Consider the following 22185-nt stretch of genomic DNA (forward strand, 5'->3'; position numbering starts at 1 on the left):
ACTGATATCTGTTAGTGTATCAGTGACAGAGTTGGAACACTATTAATTCTGACGTGAACGATTGTTGCTTAAAAATATATATATAAAAAAAACAAAAAACATTGACGTGATCAGAATAAGCATTCAACATATTATTGCTCCTTAAATTGCTTCTGAGCTTTGTTTCCAAAGATGACGCAGACATCATGTGGGTGTGGCAGCAGAGCATAATGTTTGTTGTGTGATGTGTTTAAGGCTCATAAACCTGATTAGGACAGAATAAAAAACAACCCATATGATGCCCCTTTGTCTGTATCATTGAGACACAGTGTGAGTGTTGGGGGTGTGTGTGTGTGTGTGTGTGTGTGTGGAGGTTATGAGGGACAGAGCCTTATAGAGAGGCAGGTGAAAACAGAGTTTATATGGATCCGTCCTGACCTCTGAAAGAGAGAGAAAAGCAAGCACGGAAGAGTTTATTAGATTACCACTGATCTCTGGTGACAAACTGTCCTTCCAGGTATACAAACATAGGGGAGACACAGACTGATTTCCAGCTCAGTAGTGCCACCAAGTGGACAAGTTATTTCAGACTCAACTGCAGTCAATGGCTCTGATCTACTGCAAAATAACAATAGGACTTGGAGATTTTTTTTCCCCTAGCAAAATCAATGTTTTAATCAATAACTTGTTTAATACAACACTTCAGGATCAAGGAACACAGCTTTATTGGAACTTTATGGTTCTACAAGGAATTTAAAAGAGAAACAAATTACTAAGATTTGTTGTTATCAGGTGATGTAGTCCCTGTAAATCAATTGGAAGGTGACAGCAGTGTCTCACTTTTTGAGACGTGGGGCGACCACTTGCTTTACATTTGGATCATAGGTGTGAGCCTCTTGGAACAGTTTTTACAGTTCAGGCAATCACTCAAAGTCACAAACACATTTATACATATACACATGGGCATGATGAACAAACGTGACCACACATGGTCTCCTGTGAGGTGAAGCTGTGAGTGCACCTGTATACAAGTCACACATCATCTATCACTTGGGTAATCGCATATATGTAAATATGAAGAATCAGCCTAGATGAATCATTTCTTGTTCATTAAAGTGGTATACAATGGCCATTACAAGTTCCAAAAACAGAAATTAATATATTTAAAACAGAGTTTGAATTACGATGAGGATTAGCTTCCTCTGACAGAGGCTTAAGGTCCCTTAGCAGCAAAAGAATTTAGTCTCAGTAACAATCTCTGATACAGGATGTGTGCAGGGTAATTCATTTTTCACTAAGCATGGCTCATGGGCTGCTTTCATAAATGATTGTATGTCCCTGTGTGTATTCATTGTGCAATAATGTGTGTCTAATCAGTGATTCCGAATGACTGGTCACTTAATCAGTCAATAAGCTCTTTATTTATTGCACCAATGTTGATTGCACTACTGTTTTCATAACCTCAGCTGTTTTTGCACTGCAATACCTACAGATTCAGTCATTTCTGTATCGGTATGTGCCTTAGTGCTGTCACTTTATTCTTATTTATCTTATGTCTTACTACATCATCTTCGTTTCTGATTTTAGTTCTGGTCTGACTTACTGGATGACTTACTGGATGTCAGATTAATGTGGATAACTAAGGCAATATTGAAATACAATTCTATGTTGTTCAATAATTTTGTGTATTTAAAATCTGTGAACTGGTTCCGTTGTGCCTCACTCAGTGAAACAAGTTGGAGCATTTATGTGTTTGAGTGGTGAGATCAGATAAGACTTGTTTATCTCTTTCTATTGCTCCAGATTACAATAACATAACAGAGTACTGACAATTAAACAATAGAGTCTAAACAACTATAAGTGCAAATAAAATATAGTGTACACAGAGTAAATGCAGAACCAATGTCTAATAGAAGTAACAATAGTGAAATGAAATAAAGCAATGAAAATAAAAGAGATATTGCACATGATATTGAACATTATATGGTAAATGAAAAACAAAACAAACATTCCACACAGTTTTTGTCAGTGTTGAATTAAAATGCAGGCCTCCATAAGAACAGATGAAACAAGCTCATGAGCAAAATGTCCCAAAACGTTTTAGACTCCACCGCAGCTGAAAGAAGACCCGCCCCCACCCTGTCTGTGATTGGGTTATCCCAAAATTAAATAAAGAATTCCCTTTAAGGACCAATGGTCACTCTCCATGCCGGGCGCTGACCAATCAGAGACAGGGTTAGAGGCGGGGTTTCGAGGGGAAAAGCTGCCTGAGTTTTCATTTCTTATGACGCATTCGATTCTAACCAATCAGCTCGATGTTTACACCCGGGTGCTGTCGCGGGAACCGTACTCCTAATCCAAACACGGAAGTGTCGGATCCATCCAGTGTCAGAGAAGCTGCGGTCCAGTGATTCACGTGAGTTCCGTCCAAAGAAGTAAATAATATCCCGCTTGGAGGTAGATTAAGAAGTTAGCTTGCTGCTGGAGTCAGCTAACGGTACTAGCTACAGATGAACGCTAGCTGTTAGCTGTTTGCTTTGTAAAGTTCCGGCAGTGCATACATGCAGCATTCTGTTCCAGTAGCACCACCTTTACCTTTGGTCGACAGTGTGTCAGTTCATAGGTTTTCCTTCAGTATTCCTCAAGTAAAAGTAGTAAAAGTTGTGCCTGGTCTCTTCTCTTCCAATTCATGAAAACTGATTTAGCCAAAGCTTCACGTCCACAATTTAAATGTAGTTGACGATCGGCGGAACAGCTTTATTTTGACAGCTGTGACAGGAAGTGATACCCTTTCGTCCTTTGTTTTGACGCTTAACTGACACAGTTCCTTGTTAATGGTCTCTATTCTTAGTGGTTTAAAATTCCACTGCCTACAATGTTGTGGAGCATACTGGGTTATTATTTTCCAACTGAATTCAAGTGTATCATTCTTTGTCAGAAATTGTGGATCAAAGAGATTTTACAGTAGAGTAAATATTGCACATAAAGTTCATTATTTTGAATTGAAAAAGGCATTGAGGCTGACTTTCTCCGAAATGATACAGTAAAGATGCTTGATACTGAGTGAGTGAACAGTCAGGATGGTCCTGAGGACAACTGTGTCAGCCTTCGTCAGAAATTATGGATCAGAGGGATTTTACAGTGGCGTAATAGGTTTGCTCGCTCCGATCATGGACTTCATGCATTTGCCATACATTCTGTAATACGGGGCGGGCGCACTTGAAATCAGGAAAAGACGAACGTCTGCTCACTTGACCGCAGCTTTATATGGGAGATGCATATTGGTGCTTCTAAGCTTGATCCTAACTTTGGGTAGGTGAATCGGTTTCTGAGAAATAAAGGTAAAATATTGATATAAGGAGGGCAGATATTCAGCATTCAATTCACTGAAATCAATTATTCAAAGGGCAAGTGTTTTTGTCAACCTGGTTTTTCTGTGAAATAAACTTTTGTCCTACTCTTTGTATTGATTTACAGCTGTTCATGAACAGACCTGTTATTTTAAAATGTGTATACATTTGGCACAAATGTTCATTTGGATTCAAAGATAAAGTGATTGGATGCTGGTGAAAGTTTACTGTGACACCTCTAAACGTGATTTTAGTCATAACTTAATATTCATTTTGACAGCATACACTTAGTACCTTTTTATTGAATTCCTTCAAAGTCTTCACAACATATATTAAATGAGTTGGAATCAACCACAACACCAAACTGCAACTGTACTGATCAACATAGGCATATAACAGCTAGGCAGTGATTCTCTTCTTTATTTATATTTGTGTTGAAACATTTACAAACACAACAGTTGTATTTTTAAAATTTCAAGAATGACATACATCTCTAGATCTGAAAGATATTTTCTTCTGTCCAGCAATAAAAGTCATAATTAGCCAGACACTCAATGAAAAAAACCAAAAACATAACACATTTGAAAAACTAATTATCACCTGGCCCAAACACACATTATCAAGTGAGTATCATCAAACCTTCATAATCGAGCATCTGATTAATGAATTTAGCCCATTCCTCATCAAACAGGATGTCCTTCTCCTCTGGTATCACCTGATCCAGGTCCTGTCCAGCTCTTGTTTGGGCCATCTAGTTATTGCTGTTGTGTATGATTATTTTTGTTCTAAGAAAAAGTAAGTGAATTGTTACTTGAAATAAAAAAAGTAACTAAAATTATTTTTAATTTCATCAAAGAATCTGTTTTCAGTCTCTCTTAAAGTATTTTATACATGATAACATGAGGTACCTGGTATTACAATATCATATTTACATGTTTTAATGCTTAAAATATGTCATCTTTCACGTTTTGACATTTTAAGTCAGATATGCTGCACATGAGGTGTACAAATGTCTTTCTCCACATTGTTTTTCTCAGTTGTCTGGGCTCCCATTGGCTGATGGATGGGACAGATTCACTATGTCTCAGAGACTGAACAAGGAGGAGTTGGATGAACAGTTTGAGCTGTTTTTGAAGGAGGTAACTCAACTTTCTTTATGTGCTACTCTCGTACTGCTCAATGATTATCATTTCATCCTATAAGCATTGCATGAAACACACAGCATGAAACAAATCAGGGTCACTCAGCTGATGTTGACACGTCTGTGTAATCCACAACAACTTTAATTTGAAAGGAGCAAGAAAAAAAGAAAAAAGATGTCATGGCTTAAAAACACACCTTATCCTGAAGGCATCTCTGTCAGTCTGTTTCAGATGACTCCGTGGATTTGGGTGGCTCTGAGAAGCAGCCTTGTGCTAAAAGCAGTCAGAAATCCACCTGGAAACCAGCAGCGTCTTGGTGGCAAGATGACGAAGACAGCGGTGGTGGAGCAGAAAGAGGTAATAATGAGGAGAGGTGATATAACATCTATCACACTGGGCATGTTTGCCTTTGGCACTTATTATGATGAGGATGTGTAATAGCTGTGGCTACAACAATTGCCCTTAAAGGTAGACTTTAGTGGAAGAAAAAAAAATAATAATCGAGGTCACTGACTCACTGGGGTATCCTGAGAGAGACAGAGGGAGGGAGGGAAAACAGAGGGAGCAGCATTATTATTTTTATTTTAACTGTATCTGAAATAATTGTATTCTGTCTATTTTCTATGGGTTCACCTGAGAATTTTATCTCTTGGTGGGGGGGTTTTTCAAACCTCTTGTCCCTCGTTTAAAGTGGGCGGGACTCTGTTGGAAGAAAGTGATGTCAAGTCCTTTTCTGCACCAATCAGGCTTTAGCAACATTTGAATAACAATCTGATTAATGCAAACACACAGTCCTGAAAAGAGTTTTTTCTTTCTTTTTTTAAATAATTGATTATGTTTATTAAATGTTGATTGTTGCTTGTTCAGTGATGAATATTTAATATTGTGTTCTAAAACTTTGAAAGCAGCTGTACGCCTAAAGTAAGAAACCTGTACACCTCATCACCAACTTCATCCTGTCCTGTGTTCTGAACAGCTGAAGTGGTCACCAACTCAGACTAGATTTCCAGCAGGTTGGATATCTGGTCAGAGTCTGCAATGCATTTGGGACCTGCTGCGGATCTTCTTTAATCGCTTCTTTCAAGAGTTCACAAATAGAGATTGCGGACTGCCGAGTTTAATTAAGACCACCAGTTTACTCACAAAGTTAATATTGATTAGCAACAGCTGGTATGATGTCCTTCCAATGATGTCATTTTAACCCCACAAAGCAGTACTTCCAATGATGTCATTTTAACCCCACAAAGCAGTACTTCCAATGATGTCATTTTAACCCCACAAAGCAATGCTGGATTGTTATTCCTAATGAAGGGCTTGCATTATTTTATTATTATAACAAAAGCTGCCTTTTTGTCTTCGATTGATTTGATGTGTATTAAGGTCCTTAACCTGTTTGAGCAGTGTGTACATGAAAACTAGACAGTCCATGGTGTTGAATGTAAGTTGGCACAAGAGTAATAAACACACATGTAAAAAAATCTAATGTTTTTGTATTTAAAGTTGTAAATTGTGATCTTTCTTTGCTACGGAAACTGATGAGGGATTACACATTTCATTGGCTTTCTTGTCCAGAACTGTCGGGGTCTGGGAAGTCTTTCAGGAAGTCTTTGAGGAAGTCTCACGCTATTCAAGAGGAGGACGATGATCCAAGAGACACAGGTGTAAAGGAAGGGGCTGCTGTTTTCAGCAGAGATGACACGGAGACAGAGGGTGAGTGCACAAGGCACAGAAACATGTTTCACGTCAGCCAGTTATTTCTGACAACATCCCACTTCTAAGTTGTTCAAATGTTTCTATCTATTGTCGAAGTTGTGGAAGTAGCATTCTGAATTGTCCCTCTGATGTTCCACATCCTGTATGATCCTGCATCTCATATTTCTCCAGATGTCAGGTTTTCAGTAGATTTCCACATGTGTGTGCAGGTGTAGAATCAATGAAGGTACCAGCTGTGAACATAAACACGATGGGCTTGGACACCCTGGAGGAAGAAGAAGAGAAAGCCTGTTTTTTTGCCCAACTAGAAGCAGAAGCCTCATCAACTATAGATTACTCCAAGCTGAACAGAGAGTTTGACTCAATGAGTTCTACCATCGGTTCGAATCTCAGGTATGGAAGTGGCTTTGGTCAAATGTTACGCCCACAAGACTGAAACAGATACTTGTAGTGGGGTCTCCCACTGCACAATGACAATAAGGTTGTTTTCAGACATGCACTGAACTCTGGATAATCTACGGACATTCTATGGAGGGGCTTTTAAAAACTTATATGCCCACTGATCAAGTTTATTTTCTGTCATACTTCATTTGCTTGTTGTTTCTATATGTTGTGTTCTTGACCAGCGGACAGTACAGGTTTTTCTCTTAGAAGCTGATTGACAGTTGATGACAGAAGTTCGGATGGCTTTATGCATATCGTACTCTTTTAAATGGAATTGAGAATCAGGTCCATCACATTACCAAAAAGTTTGTCAGGTGTCTGTGCAGAAGAAGAGTTAACCAAGATAATCTGAGTGATTAATTCCACAAAGGATAAAGTAAAAGTAGGATGTCACTCTGTTTTCTAACATGCGTATAAAGGCCAGTTTTACAGTGAATAGTAGGTTATCCTACACAACATAAAACAAGGGATCTGACTGTCAAGTACTTCATTTTGGTTGAAATAGGAAAAATACCAGTCTGCAAAGTGTCATGTATGAGCTTTCTCTGGACATATTGTGTGTATATATATATATATATATATATACACACACACACACACACACACATATATATATATATATACGTAAAAACAAACTGCCCTTGATTATATTCAGCACTCTTTGCTGCTACTGTCCTTGAAGCTCAGGGTTGTCACTGTGATGTAATGATGATGACTAATCTCCCTTCAGGAATGCTGAGGAGGCAGTGGAGCAGAATGATGTTGGTCAGAGGAAGGCCAGAGTCACAGAGACCATCTCTCTGGGTAACAGTCATGAACCCTTCTGCAAATGTTTGCTTTTTGAAAAAAAAAAAAAAAAAAAAAAAAAAAAATCAATCTTTGTCTCTTAGTGCATCTTAATGATGTCTTTTCTCTTTCTGCTTTTACAGGCTCTCCACACTACAGTGAGGATTTTGAGGATGAAGAGAATGGGAAAGATCCTCTGCAGGAGGTTAGTAATTAAATTCAAAATAATAAAGTAAGAACCTTAGTCACCTGAACGCTCATCCATATCTAAGCTTGAAAATTCCTTTTTAATTGCGAGTTTGAAAAATCTGATGTACCAGCTGGTAATATTTTTTAGCATAAATAAACAATCTTGATATGACTTCCTTCATTTTACAAATTTCACCTAGATATTGTACATGCGGAGGACATGCTACAGCTGAAAAATGAACCTGTTACTGCCCTCTGGTGGAAACAGTATGTAATTCTGTAATACTGTCCAACCATGTATACTGTACTACACATGGTTGGACATTTGTGTTCTGTAATTTTTTGTTACTTGTCGGTCAATACAATGTCGAGCCCAAACATCTGAGACCATTTTACTATTCACTAAAGACTTTACGTATAAAATAGGATACCATCATACACATATATATACATTTATGTGCAATAAGCTAATATTGACCAATACTGTTTCTGTGAGACACAGTGAAATCGCATATAATATATAACATATGCTTTCTCTGTTCTCTGGAAGAACATGATTTTTGTTTAACCTTGTGGTATAAGATGACAGACAAGATAATAACCTGCATGCAACACATAATTCTTGTTGTGTCAGGATGTGGAGCTTGTGAAAACAAAACAATATGTCGTATGCAGGTTATTATCTTTTCTGTACAAGACACAATTTAAGTACCATCTCAACTACAGTAAGCATCTTCTCAGTTCTTCTAGTCCAACCTGCAAGCAAAGGCTGAAGAGTTATCTGAAAATATATTTCCTATCTTGTTTACTGTATTTGATTGAACGCATTGATTTGTGTGACTTAGGAAAAGAAGAAAAAATTATTTTGCACAACATGGCACACAGTGTACGCAGCCATAACAATAAAACATGTCTGGGATATTAAATGATCAGCAACTAGTCACACAGCACCACAATGACACAGGAGTGGCCGAGCTGCCTCCTGAGCTAAATAGACGTTAACGGTCCAGTTTATTCAAGATCAACAACTTTGACTGGAACAGTCTCCGTCAGACAGGTTGATAATGCTACGTGGTTCATTATTGTGTTATCTGTTTTCAGAAGTCTGAGATGCCCCCAAGTATTGCCAAAGGTAAGAGAAAACAAAATATTTCACTGTTGGATTTTGGAAAAGACTAAAATCTTTCATTGAAAGAGAAAGTGGAATATGGTTTGATGGCTATAGACAGCATATAACACTACACTACAGTAAAAACTATGTTTATAGTACTAATACTGACCTCACTACCAACAATGTATATATTTATGTAAACTCATTCAAATGTCTCCAGTTGTATTTGTTCAAATTAAAGGTTGCCTGTCAATAAACAGCATTTATTATTAATTTCTTCACTGTAGAAATGAATCTGTACCCGTAGATTACTGTAAAGTAAATGATAAATAATAAATAATAAATAAATGTGATCTCTCTAACTTGAATTTTCTCTCAGTTTGCCTGTTTGATTCTTTGGACGACACTGGTGGAGAAGACAGAAAGAAGGACACAGCAGGATCACTGGACAGAGGTAAGTAACACAGACACAAAGGATCAAGTAATAGAAATGTGTTATTCAGTAGAATAATATGTTGCTTAAAATAAGCACCAGACAATGTTATGCAGTTCAGCTGCACCAATGTATCAGTTCACCTATTTTGGGTAATAACGGCCAAATCATCACTGAGGCTGCAGCACAGCCACCACCCCAGGCTGAAGCCTCAAGAAGCCCCCAGGCCCGACTAACAATACTGTCTCCTAAAGGCTCAGGGCAAGAAAGGTTTCTCCCTCAGAAACCCCACCTGCACAAAGTCCCCTGACCTATACCCACGGGGTAAGGAGGAGGAAATGTCTGACCTGAAAACCCCCTGAGATGTGGAGAGTGGAGAAGGTCTGCCCCCCTGTGGCTGTGTTCACCCCAGAGGCTCTGATCACAAGCTGATTCCCAGGATGTTTGACCCCAGTCCAGCTTCCCATTAAGAGAGTCAGAGATGGTGTTTAGCAGGTGGATGCCTGCAGTGTACCTCAAACGTGTCATTACCACTTTTCACTGTCACTATCCAAACTTAAATTTTTATAACGTGACAACCGCAGATACAACACACAAGACAATAGTTTTTGCCACTTATTTCACAGAGGGAGAGATGCATAGAATCCTGCCACGTGTAAACCCTCTCATGCATGTGCAGTATCGAGCCTCCTGTACTATAAGCTGTATTTATTCACACACAATAACGTGTGGGCAATTGTTTTTTTCACAATAGCTAATTGACTGCATTATATATTTTCTGTGCAGGCCACTCATATGTGAAGAGTGGAGCCTCAGAGATGGAGGCTCTTCATGAGGCCTACAGACAGATCCAGGTTGTGGAGGGTTCAGATGACCATAACCATGATCACCTGCATTCAACTGAGGAAGGAGAGAGGCTCCACAGATCTGTGTCTTCAACCTTCGCTCCTCAACATGACAGACAATCTCTTCAACCTGCTTCTACCAATGAGTCAGGTCAAACACTGCCCTACCGTAAACACTAATTTAGACAACAGGCAGAGACTCTTTTTGTATTTTATAACAGAGTTACCAGCTGTTGCATCATTGCTAGCTCTGCTAGTTGTTTTCTAAATTGTCCTGTGAGTTGAAAGTGGTAAACTTGAGGAGACGGCACATGTTCAGTAAACTTACTGTTTTATGGGCCATGAGACAGTCTGTGAAATGAGACTGTAATGAGGTGTTTACATGTGTCAAGATCAGTTTTAAGGAACAAACTGATGTAAGCAGTTAATATAATTACTTTGTGTTTTTAATATTCAGATCTTCCCACTGCAGAGGAACTGATGAGGCCCATCCGAATAGAGGACGATCATACTAGAGGGTTCAGCCTTCAACCTGTCAGGTTAGCGCTGCAAAAATCCAAGATGGCGATCAGAAATCTGAGAGCACAGGTTTAGTGACAGAAGCAGCCAGAGTGTGAGGAGAAGGATTCACACTGAAGCACAAGACATTTGTGCAAATGATGGTGTTTCTGAGTGCAGAAGAATAGATGCAAATTTGAACAAGATACATATATATATATACATACACACACACACCAAATTTCAGAAAGACCAGTGAAAGAAAACATTTTAGTTATTTTGTCACACCCATTTCAAATTACTCCAGAATACGTACGTTTTCGATGTCATATCCTACTTTATTTGAAATCTATGTTTCAGATGAACAGAACAAAGGTAAAACAGGGTGTATACTGTTACGACTTACTGTTGATTCCATTGTCCCAAAAGAACAAATTCTCCCAACTCAACCTGAATTTAGTTAAAACAACTTGCACTTAATACATTTTTTTTTTTTTACAATTCCTCATCACAGTGGTTTGCAACGTGTCCAAGAAAAAACATCCTGCTCCTTGGAAAGGACTTTCCCTGACGTGTCTTATGCAGAGTCACAACTGAAGAGACCAAAAAGAGCCGCTACGAAGATAAAGGGAGCTAATGAACTCTTGAGCCACCGCTGCAGCTCCCCAGACCATCCCAACCCTGACCTGACGTGGAGCATCAGGGAGGAAGTACAAAGGCTGATGAAGGATCACAACGAGATGAGTTCTCACAAACCCTCTCAGGCTGGCAAAATTAAGAAACAACCGGTGAGGCAAACTTTGCTCCATTTCAGCAGTGCGTGGATTTGTGGTTGTCTTTATATACAGTTAACCTAAAGATTGGTATTGCCTGAAAACCCAGTTTCTAGCAGTAACGCTTCAGAACATACAAACTGGATATATTTTTTTTTAGCAAAAAACAGCTCCACCACGTTCCTCTGGTGAGCATCGTTGTCTTTTAAGCTTTTAATAACCATGACATTTTCCCCCAGGCCTCCCGTAGCTCCACCATTTCTCAACCTTCTAAGTCTTCAGTGAGGAAACCAACCTTGCCTCCTTCGAGAGGCAGGAAGATGGAGGAGAGAACAGCAGTGACCTCTAGGTCATCAGAGATCAGTAAAACTGCTGCTGCAGCCAAAACCCATTCACCACAGCGTCCATCAAGCGCTACATTCATTAGGGGCCCAGAAAGAGACGACAACACAGGTTATTACTTAGTGACACTCACACACAAATCATTTTATAACGCAGGAGGATTGTGTGGAGGTGTGGAATCAGTGTGTCATGTTTCTATCTGTTTGTTCGAATGTAAAAGGTACTGAACAACTTCTGTATGTTTGATTAGCAGAGTCAGGTCTCAAAGTGAGCAATGAGCTGGTGGCATCCGTTCAGTCCTTAGTGGCTGTCCTCCAACAGCAGATCAACACAAGTAGTGACCAGGAGACCAGACCGACATATCATCTTCCAAACAACAATGTAAGACAACAACGGACATCCAGACACTGAAAACCCTGAATAAAGATCTTCAGCGTGTATTTTGCATTATATGCGGTTCTGCTGGGTAGAGATAGTGGTCAGCCGCAATATTATAATCAGATAGTTTTAATGTGGAAAAATGTGAAAGGACTCATACTTGTTTGCACATCACTTTTTAAAGGATTTAATACGAAATACAACCGAGCAACAACGATAAGACCCGAGTCTCTTCCAAAGCTGTCTTCATCATGCTTGTTAAGCAGTTTTCAGACATCACCTCTGGATGATGTCCAGAAAATTGTAGATTGCTTTTCACACATGCATAAGGCAGCAGGAGATTATCCACATGTTCACAACAATACAGATATCTGTGGAGATTTCAGGCAAGGGAGACAGAGGCAGGACAGACAGAGGCAGGACGTTACGTATTGATACCTCTGTCGAGAACACATGAAGCAGCTTAACTCACCTGCTTTCATTGCTTGTGTTTTTTCTGTACTCAACACCTGGTATCTGGACATCTGGAGTTGCACATCACTGTTTGTGAGACTAGTAACACATGACAACTAATCTAGCCAATTATCATTGTATGTTTTAACTTACTAACCTTTTGGTGCGAATTGTAGTAATGTGATCATCACGTGGTAGATTTATTCAAATAAATCAAATTGCACTAATTTATTGTAGAGCCAAATTGTTAGCCGATGGGACAGACTATCAGACTCTCAGACAATTTGTCATCATGGCGTTAGGTCAGATTTGGTTCACCACAGATCATCATTCATCTGATATTGGTGTTGATGTCTGACTTGCAGGGGGATGAGAGCAGCTCTCTGGTGACGGAGCTAAGAGTTGACCTGGCTCAGAGGGAGAGGGAGCTGCAGAAGATGAATGAAGGAGCAGAGGAGCTCAGCTCACTCAGAAAGCAGATCTTCCTACTGCAGAGCAAGGTGTGAAAATGCACTGAAATTTACAAAGTTCTCCCATTCTGTGTTTACTACACTTTATGTGATGTGTTGACGCCTCATTTTCTAGTAAAGCTTTAGTAAGTCCCTAACTGTTCTTGGGTGCTTGTTAATTGTGGGAGCTGTTAGGTTTCTCTATAAATTTTAAGGTCTTAACCTTCTATGTAAAGTGCCTTGAGGTAATGTTTAATATGATTTGGTGCTATACAAATAAAACTGAATTGTGAATGTCTGTATTTTTCAGAATAATGCAGGTTGAGAAAAAAGAAAGACCAGAAACATGGTTATAGATAAAACCCTGATGTATTGGTAGAGCCAGGTGTATAATTGTATGACATGACAAAGTGAGTCACAAAAAATAAATAGTTACTTTATTGTTTTGTGACTGCAGAAGAAAGAGTAAACCTAAATACTGTTCATACAGCTCTACATTGACACTCCTCTCTGTGGATGCTCTACTAACCCTATAGGTCAAAAACAAAGGAGCTGAGCTGCAGGATGGCCTCTTTATTTTTCATATTACATTAGGGATTTTAATATAGGCTTCATGTGTACTGTGAAGCTCCATATTCAATCTACACACACACTACAACTTCAAATAAAAAAAAGTAGCTGGACTATATTGATGGTAAAAGTACATCTTTTTTTTTGTATTCCTCAGCTGCGAAGTGCAGAAGAAGCCAATCAAAGGAAGAAACAAGCCGAGGGCACAGATCCTGCAGCAGAGGAAAAGCTCCAAAGGATGGATAAAGAACTGAAAGAGCAGGAGCTGCTCATTAAAGGTTACCAGCAGGTTTGTCTCTTAGAGCATCTGATCAGACATAGTTAGTAGCCAAATAGGTGCTTTTGTTTTTCGCTTTGACCTCTGATTTGTTGGTAAAATCTCCTCTTGTCACATGGTCAAATACTCTGTCATGTGACTCTCCTGCTGCTCGGAGCAGACACTTTGTTGCATCCAAATAGGGTTCAATAGAAACAAATTTGAGTTTTTATTTTGTGAACATGAGTGCTGCTACTGATACATGGAAATACACCAAATAGGTTTTATTTCCACAGTTTCCCTTTCAAATACACTATGTTTATGTTCCCTAGATGCTACCAAAACTATTGTTATTAAATGTACCATAGCACTACAAGCTCTCAAATATAAGTTAAAAACTAATCTCACAATATTATTAAATGAGTGGAAATACATAATAAATCTGATAATTTTTACCTGTTGTAATTAGGTTGAGTTGTCCTTCTTTATTTAAGTGATACAGTCCATTCTCACTGAGTTAAGGAGCCTCCTGTTAGTCATTATAAGACATGGACAGAATCAGAGCTTAATTTAGAATGGAATTGATTAATTTGTCCAAATCAACACAGCTGCAGTTTCCCTATTTTAAAACAAAATATGGTTGTGTGGACGTTGTTGGAACCATCCAGAGTCAGACTCATTATTCAAACTGCCAGAAATTACATGACAGCCTTCAGTCAAAAATCAAATTTCAAAGTTTTACTTGGATGTAAAAATTACACCTGTTTTAAGAAGCTTAATTTTCACAGCCATTTCAGGCCATTCCCAAATTAAGTGCAGCAAGACCACTGCCATTACCACGCAACTGTTAATTAATGAGCAACGTGTTAAAAGTTCAATAAAAAGCAACACCCTATCAGAACAACACACAGCTGTGAAGCACCACATGCAAAACCTGAAGAATGATGTCATTTTAAATACAAACCTATTGCATGTTGTGTAGTTGTTCGTTCTTTCTTTTTCTTCCTTTTCCTGGTTTTAATATTTGTGCTATTAAACCATTTTTTTGCAGGAGAATGAGAAACTCTACTTGCAGATGAAGGCTCAGCAGGCCAAGAGCAAAGCCTATGAGGAGTCTATGTTTACTGAAAACCAGACGCTGCTGAATGAACTGACTTTCACAAGGTGAGAGCTGAAACTTGAAACCTGAAACATCGATTCGTGAATGTGATATCTCAGGAACAACTCAAGGGAATTCACTTGGACTCAAAGATTAATTGATTTCGGTGGTCAAAGGGCAAAGTCACGGTGGCCTAACGATACATTGTTGTCCTCTTGAATGTCACATCTCCAGAAAGAGATAATTTTTTCAAAACATGTGTCGCATATTTTTATATATTCTGTGGTTCTTTTCCATATTCACCAGGAAGCAGCTGAGTAAAACCTCAAGGCCTGTGGGAAATGTCTGTTTAATGGATCACGCTCAACGCATTACAGACTTGTTAAGTCAAATAAACACATTCCAGGTAAGTACCAAGGTTACTGAAATACTGTTAGACAGAAGATCTGTTTCATTCTCATCACAATGTGTCTGTCCAGAGGAATGAAGTGAATCTGACTGGGGACATTCACAGACTGAAGAAAGAAAAGCATGCTCTGGAGGAAGACCTGCAGCTGATGAAGAAAGAGAGAGACTTGGCTAAAGCTCAGGCCATCTCCACCTCAGGTGAGTTGTGGAGATGTAGTGTCCATATTTGTCAATTTACATGTTCATAATATGAATTTGATGATCTACTAGAACATGTTTACCTGCTGCTATGTTTAAAATACACATTTGTCTCAAAGCATTCAGTGCTGCAGCTTCGCTTTTCACCCTGTCTCAAACACTCTGTTTTAGCACTGGGTACGTCTCTCTTTGGTTGGCTTGCCTCTTTTGTTATTGGTCAGCCTCTTGTTGGAAATGTCACACCCCTTACCTAAAGGCCTCCTGATCAGCTGTAAAGCACTGCCATTATAGCCATTAGGTGGGCAGGTTGAATGTTACATGGTGATGTAGATGCTTATATATATATATATATATATATATATAGGAGCAGAACTTTCTGTGGAAGAGAAAGACTCACTTTGGCCTTTGTTACTTAGCAGAACTTTTACATGCACACTAAGGGAAACAAAAAACATCTGTGTATTTTAAATCCAAAGACCACTGAAAGATTAGAGACTTATTAGAAACGGCTCCCTGTTTTTACAAGACCTTGATTCTGTATATGTACAAGTGATCTTTGGACAACATATCCATTCTATCTGTGTCCTATAGGTGATAAGACGTTAGAGATGCGTGTACTGGAGGAGAAGCACAAAGAGGAAGTGTCAGGCCTGAAGAAGAAGCTGCAGTGGTTTTCTGAGAACCAGGGGCTGCTGGACAGAGATGGTGACAGACTGCAGGCTGCTTCAGCTCAGATCCATCAACTCACAGAGCAGGTTACATGCTGTCATATGTTATGTGTATAGCGACAGGTACTACCAGTCTGCATTCCGAAGTGTCCTTGGAGAAGATGAACAACTGTGCTGACAGTGTACTTCGTATAGAAGCCCTGTATGATAATACATTTATATATTTCAGAGCACTCAAGGTCACCTTACAAGACAGAGATGAAACCACAACAACAAAAACAATTTATTTAAAAACATCAATAGAAATATAAAAAATGAACAGTGAATAAAACATGTAGTTTTGTCAGAATTTGGAAGACAGTCAAACTGAATATGCCTGTCGAAAAGATGAGTTTTTAGATGGAATTTAAAAATGGAGAGAGAGTCATTGTTATGAATGTCTGGTGGTAGAGAGTTCCAGAGGCTTGTAGCAGAGAGGCTGAAGGCTCTAGAAAGTCAGTAACAGTTTATCATGTGGACATTGCTTGAGGTGAAATAACAGGTTGATTTTGTTTCAGGTAGAGAAACTGAAAGAAGAAGTGGGCAAAAGAAGCAGCGTGCAGCAGAGAAAGGCAAAAGAGAAAACTGTGGACACAAAGAGGATGCAGGACCTGCAGCGACAGGTTTCTCCCACAATCAAACAAACGAATCAAACTTATTAGGCTCTGTCTCTCCATTGCTCAAGAGTCTGTCTCAATTCACCAGGTGAAGGACCTGGAGCAGATACTAAAACACAGGAACCCAAACTCCCTGCCTGCTCTTATATACGCTGCAGCCAGCGCTGGTGCTGAGGAGGATGTAGACACTGCGAAGACGCCCAATAGCATCGTCGTCCTGCAGGAGGCCAGGATTCAGCGTCTGGAAGCAGAGCTGGAGAGTCACGATGAGGAGGCTAAACGTAGCCTGAAGGCCATGGAGCAACAGTTCCTCAGCGTCAAGGTAGAGCTGATTCAATGCTACATTTTGTTCATATTGTGATAACTGATCTCGAATGTAATGATCAATCAGCGCTTATTTAACAATTTAAATCGGACTCTCAGAACATGAGCAAAGAGATTGTCTGGTCTGATGAGATAAGCATCAAACTCTCAAGCACTATGTTTGCACATCACGGAAAATATGGAATGTGTTTGTTTGCTCCATTCAGCTCCGCTATGAGCAGCAGATCTCAGCGCTAGAGCAGCAGCTGGAACAGAAACAGCAGGTTGAAGAAGTGTGCTCCGCAGCGGTGAACCAGCCGTGGATGTCACAGGTTCAAACTCTGGAGAAAGCGCTACAGCAGGAGAAGGAAAGCCACCTGGAGAAAGAGAAATCCCTCCATGACCAGATTGAGTCGCTCCAGCAGCAGCTCAAAAACGAGGTCAGCAGAGAAATTGACCTGCTCACTGAAATGTACTTGCCTGTTCAAACTGATGTTATACCCCCACCCTCCCATCACCTTGCAGGCCCAGCCGAGTCCAAGCCGACACCAGCGCCAAGCTCAGGAAGCGTTTAGAATTCGGATAGAGCGGTTGAAACACGAGGTCGCCACCAAAACACAAACCATTCAGGAGCTTACCCGCACTGTGGAGAGACTGCAGAAGGAGAGGAAGAACATGTTGTCTGTCCCCAACCCAACAGCAAAAGACCGATCCACAGAGAATATACGACAGCCTCATTTACAACAGACCAAGATCCTCTGCTCTGTTACTGCAAAAGACACACGTGGAGAAGAGGAACTATTTCCAGCTGCTCACAATGAGAGGACCTACCAGCCCACAGTCTATGCAGGTCTGAACTTTGACCTCCCTCTGCATGCCCAGTGAATTCTAAAATAAGTTTTGAATGCACTGATATTCAAATAATAATTTAGCTGAATGAAGCAATTCTTTCTTTGACTTAAACTGGCACTATCCTCTGCTTAGGACAGACCCACACCAAATAAGTAATGCAGATGTACGTACACTGTCATCTTGCATTGCAGATCATCTTGTTTTCTTTTCAGCTCCCATATTAACAGATTGGAGTGTCCACACAACGTGGGTTTGAGCTGCGCTGCTCCTCTCTGTGTGCTGCATGCAGCTCACAGCAAATAGACTGAATGATTTTTCAACAGTTTCAATGTCTATATCTTATGATTATGTCACACATAAATATTTGCCACACTTCCTGTACCTATGTTTCAAAGTAAAAGCACTCCAGCGTTTCTGTTGACCATTGAATCAATGAACCTGTTTTATCAAGGTTTTGATTGTTATTGTAGGACTGGAAGATGCACAGAGTACATAGGCTACTGTTATTAAAGGAAATACAATAGTCATACCAGAAACCTTATGTAGCAGCTCCACAGCAGACACACTGGCTGTGAGAACAACAGTGAGATGCAGCAGATCGGCCAAGCAGCCGTAAGGTGCTGCACATGCAGCCACCGTGGCCAAGACGTAAGGACCCTCTGCTCAGAGGAGCATTAAATGTAAAGGGTTCAGAGTCCACTGTCCTGTTGTTCTCAAAAGCTCTCTTACATTTAACACTGAGAATCCTTTTACTGCCAGTTTGAACAGGAGGAATAATTATAACGAGCAAAGCCTTCAATCTTCTTCAAATGTTCCCTCCAGAGTTTTTGGGATGTTTGTAATTTACTGTTGTGTTCTTTTGACAGGGAGCCATATCTCGGAAGTTCTGCAGGAGAACCAGGCTCTGACTCAGCGTCTGGAGCTGCTGGAGCTGCAGGCAGAGCAGGAGAAGAAGGAATTGAAGGCAGGTGCTGTACAAGCCGAGGAGGAGCTGCGCAGGTATGTGTATTTGTGTGAACCCATCAACAGACGTCTCCTGCAGATTGAACTAAAGGATGTTATGTGACTTTCTAGGCTCCAGGAGCACTGTGCAGAGCAGCTGTCCTCTCTGAAGGTGGAACACCTCCAGGTATTAGACCAGCTGAGGGCCACCCATGCCCTGGAACACTCATCATCAAAGGTGGCTGAACAGGCCAATATGATCAACACTCAGGAGGTACAGGGCCACGAACACACCAGTGTAATGACAACAGATGGTCCTGAAATGTTTCTGATGATTTAAACGTCTGCCTGCAGATAAAGATAAAACATCTGCAAGCACAACTGGAGGAGCTGCAGGGAACTAAAGATGCACTGAGAGTGTCCAGGAGCAGAGAGAACATCCTGGAGAGACAGGTGAGCAGGTGCTCCAGGTTTTACTCATGTTATTACAGGAACTAGTCATCCTTTTGGGGGCAAAAAGCTATTCCCCAAAACAGTTACTGTTTACCTCGGTAAGTTAGCGTTACGCACTACAGAAATATATGCAAAACTCTGTGCTGTGGTCCTGTTTAATATAGCATTTATATGGTAACAGAGTTAGTACCAACCCTGCTGAGTTGTAATTCAGGAAAAATGTCATTAAATTGGCAAAATAACACCATGCATCAGTGTAACCAAGAAAAAAATGTACCTAGATATTGTTCCTTTTTAACCCTTTAATTGTAAGTCATCTTGTGTTCAGCTGATCCAACTGCTGCAGGAGCTGAAGGAAGCTAAAGAAGCTCAGAGCTCAGAGGTGAAACTCCTCTGTAGCCTGGAGAGGAAGATCCTCAACTTGGATCTCAGACAACAACACAGAGAGACGGAGCTGCAGCAGGTACACGTGATGGGAGACATCTCTCTGTACATTTACATAAACCCTCATTTACATAAACCCTCTGGACCACAGATCCTTTTACTTCAACTCTTGTTCCTTTATAAAAAAAATCATGTTATATTAAGGACCATTCAGATCCTTTTAAATTTGGCACAAATGTTCACATAGATCATGTTTTGGCCTCTTGGACACAATATCTCAAGTTACAGACCAGTTTACTCAAAGATGAACTCATTCGATTTCAGTGGTCAAAGGTGACGTGACCTAATATGAGAAAATAAATTCCATAGACTGAAACTGCACTGGTTGTTGGAGGCAAACAATTTCAGTGTGTAATGACCAGTTCTGTCATCAAAAGAAGAATCTGGCAATGCAGCGTTTGTTGGTGCTGCTCCCAACTGAAGTTAAACCACCAGGGAGACCCAAACTCTCAACCTGGAGTACTTGGTGAAACAGAAAAGGAAACTGACATATACTGAAATGAGTTCAGTATCAGATATTTCATATACACTGGGAGTTGTCAGATGTTTAGTTCCCCTGATAGCCAACTCATTTAAAGAGTCTGATGTGTTTACTGAACAGATACTAGCTAACCTCTACCGGTCACTCCCTCTGCCTCCAGGTGATCAATGGCACGCGGCAGAAGATAGCGCCTCAGCAGCAGGCAGAGGTGGAGCACTGGAAGAATCTGCTCCAGGTCAAGAAAAAAGAGCTGATGTCTTTCTATCTGGAGTTGGACTCCATCCTGGACGTGGTGAAACAACTGAAAAGAACGTGTTGCCTCCCTCCTGACCCCGTCATGACAACCCACAAGAACTGACTCATAGACATTGATACTTGTGTGCTGAAGACAAAGAGACATAAATAACAACCAGCATCTCATCATTAGACTCAATCAGGTGTGATATTGTTCAGTGTGTGATATTGTTTAGTGTGATCAGTATCTGATCATGATGACATGAACATTTAGAAATAAAGCCACAATGTTTAAAGTTGAGGCTTTGTAAAGAAGAAAAAACATAGAATATGAATAGACACTCGTTCTGCCTGTATAGTTTGTAGCCACATTCTATTTTTAATGTATGTCTTAATTTATTGAAGGTGTAGTGAAAAATAAATACTCTTTTAAACCTTTGTCGAACAAAATTGTATTCAGTTTGTCCTGCCACCCACTCCACTAAAATTACACCTGTGTATCATGTTTGGACTTAAACAATGTGGTCCGACATGACAGCAGTGCACAGAGAAGAATGTGATCTTCTGATCGTCTCTGGTTTGAACAGAGCTTCCCTGGTGACATGTGGCCACATGTTTTTAAGGCATAGGAACGAGAAACATGAACTTGTGGTTCTCAGCTCTGGCGAAGCCTCTTGGATGACAGCTGAAACGTTTCATTTAATCAGATGATGTTGACTCTATAAGGGGCTCGAGTTTAGCAAAACAAGAATCCCCTGTTGGTGACCCTCTTTATCTTACTACTTCTAGCTCATAGAGGAAGAGTTCCAAATAAGGTTTCAAACAATTGAAAAGAGGGAAACAGAATCAAGGCCTGCAAGTGTTGTTCAAACACAGTAACCAAAAGAGAAGGAGCTAATGATGCTTATTGAAAGATCAACTCATCTAATAAAGACTAAAACACAAAGTAAACAACACCATGGAGACAAGTGAGGGATACACAAACACTTCAACACTCACACAATCAATTCACATCTAATGCCTGACACAACACACACACTCTATGACCTGCTGCTAATCAGCAGCCCTGAGTGACGCTGCAGCTGGAGCTTATATAGGGCTGATGCTCTCTGCTGATTGGTGCGGCGGTCTGGGGATCCGCCAATCAGGAGGAGGGACCGGAAACGCCGGCAGGTGCTTCTGAGTAAAAGCAGGCCACGCCTCCAACCGTTGGGCCCAATCCTGCACCCGGGACTGCACAGCCTTATTAACATAAACACACAGAAACGACATGCCGTTGCATTTTATTGTTTTATTATTAATTTTCGTTGTAAATGGATAAAACTGTACCTCAAAACACAATAACCCATGATGACAAAATGAAAACATTTAGCAATATCATTTATTTAAAAAAATCCAAACTGAAATCTGTAACCTCTCTATTACTAAACATCCAGACTCATGATTATCATGGGATGTTTTCAGTGCATCAGTGGTACTTCTTCAGAATACTAAAGCCACTGTCACACAGACAGGGTGTTGGCACGGTTGGGTCCAGACTTTCTCCGGGGGTTTGCCTCTCTGCTCGGACTCGTGGGGCCACAGGATGTTATGTTTTAATTCTTCTGCATAGATCACAGGTTTTTGTTTACAGCACATCAACACTGGCCCCTATAAAACAAAGAACCTGGGACAACTTTGCCGGTCTCATCCTCATGTATGGCACCGCATTTTCATCCGGAGACATTTGTATTATT

At 40.2% G+C, this 22185-nt stretch overlaps 1 protein-coding gene across 2 annotated transcripts; it reads left to right on the forward strand.

The window, feature by feature from the left end:
• Positions 1 to 2275: 2275 nt before the first annotated feature.
• cep162 (centrosomal protein 162) lies at positions 2276 to 20899 on the forward strand. 2 transcript variants are annotated; one of them, XM_069537640.1, is made up of 29 exons: positions 2276 to 2395; positions 4367 to 4468; positions 4693 to 4828; positions 6044 to 6181; positions 6394 to 6577; positions 7359 to 7432; positions 7558 to 7619; positions 8705 to 8735; positions 9094 to 9168; positions 9934 to 10143; positions 10450 to 10531; positions 11005 to 11278; positions 11503 to 11716; positions 11856 to 11986; positions 12802 to 12936; positions 13613 to 13744; positions 14763 to 14875; positions 15117 to 15216; positions 15290 to 15416; positions 16008 to 16171; positions 16642 to 16746; positions 16829 to 17062; positions 17271 to 17483; positions 17569 to 17893; positions 18762 to 18894; positions 18970 to 19111; positions 19192 to 19290; positions 19619 to 19753; positions 20376 to 20899. In XM_069537640.1, the coding sequence occupies exons 2-29, from the start codon at positions 4409 to 4411 to the stop codon at positions 20571 to 20573; spliced, it is 4026 nt and encodes a 1341-aa protein (XP_069393741.1). In that variant the 5' UTR covers positions 2276 to 2395; positions 4367 to 4408; the 3' UTR covers positions 20574 to 20899. The 2 variants fall into 2 exon arrangements, with proteins under 2 accessions (XP_069393741.1, XP_069393742.1); XM_069537641.1 differs by having other exon boundaries at positions 11859 to 11986.
• The last annotated feature ends 1286 nt before the right edge of the window (positions 20900 to 22185 follow it).

This window comes from Paralichthys olivaceus, chromosome 13, assembly GCF_024713975.1.
Source record: "Paralichthys olivaceus isolate ysfri-2021 chromosome 13, ASM2471397v2, whole genome shotgun sequence".
Taxonomy (NCBI): Eukaryota; Metazoa; Chordata; class Actinopteri; order Pleuronectiformes; family Paralichthyidae; genus Paralichthys; species Paralichthys olivaceus.

Excerpts from the sequence above, each read along its gene's own strand:
- cep162 (XM_069537640.1), top strand. The coding sequence starts at position 4,409 with ATGTCTCAGAGACTGAACAAGGAGGAGTTGGATGAACAGTTTGAGCTG. Across the intron at positions 10,532-11,004 it reads TTCAGCCTTCAACCTGTCAG|TGGTTTGCAACGTGTCCAAG; the intron begins GTTAGCGCTGCA and ends TCCTCATCACAG. Across the intron at positions 16,747-16,828 it reads TGCAGGACCTGCAGCGACAG|GTGAAGGACCTGGAGCAGAT; the intron begins GTTTCTCCCACA and ends TCAATTCACCAG.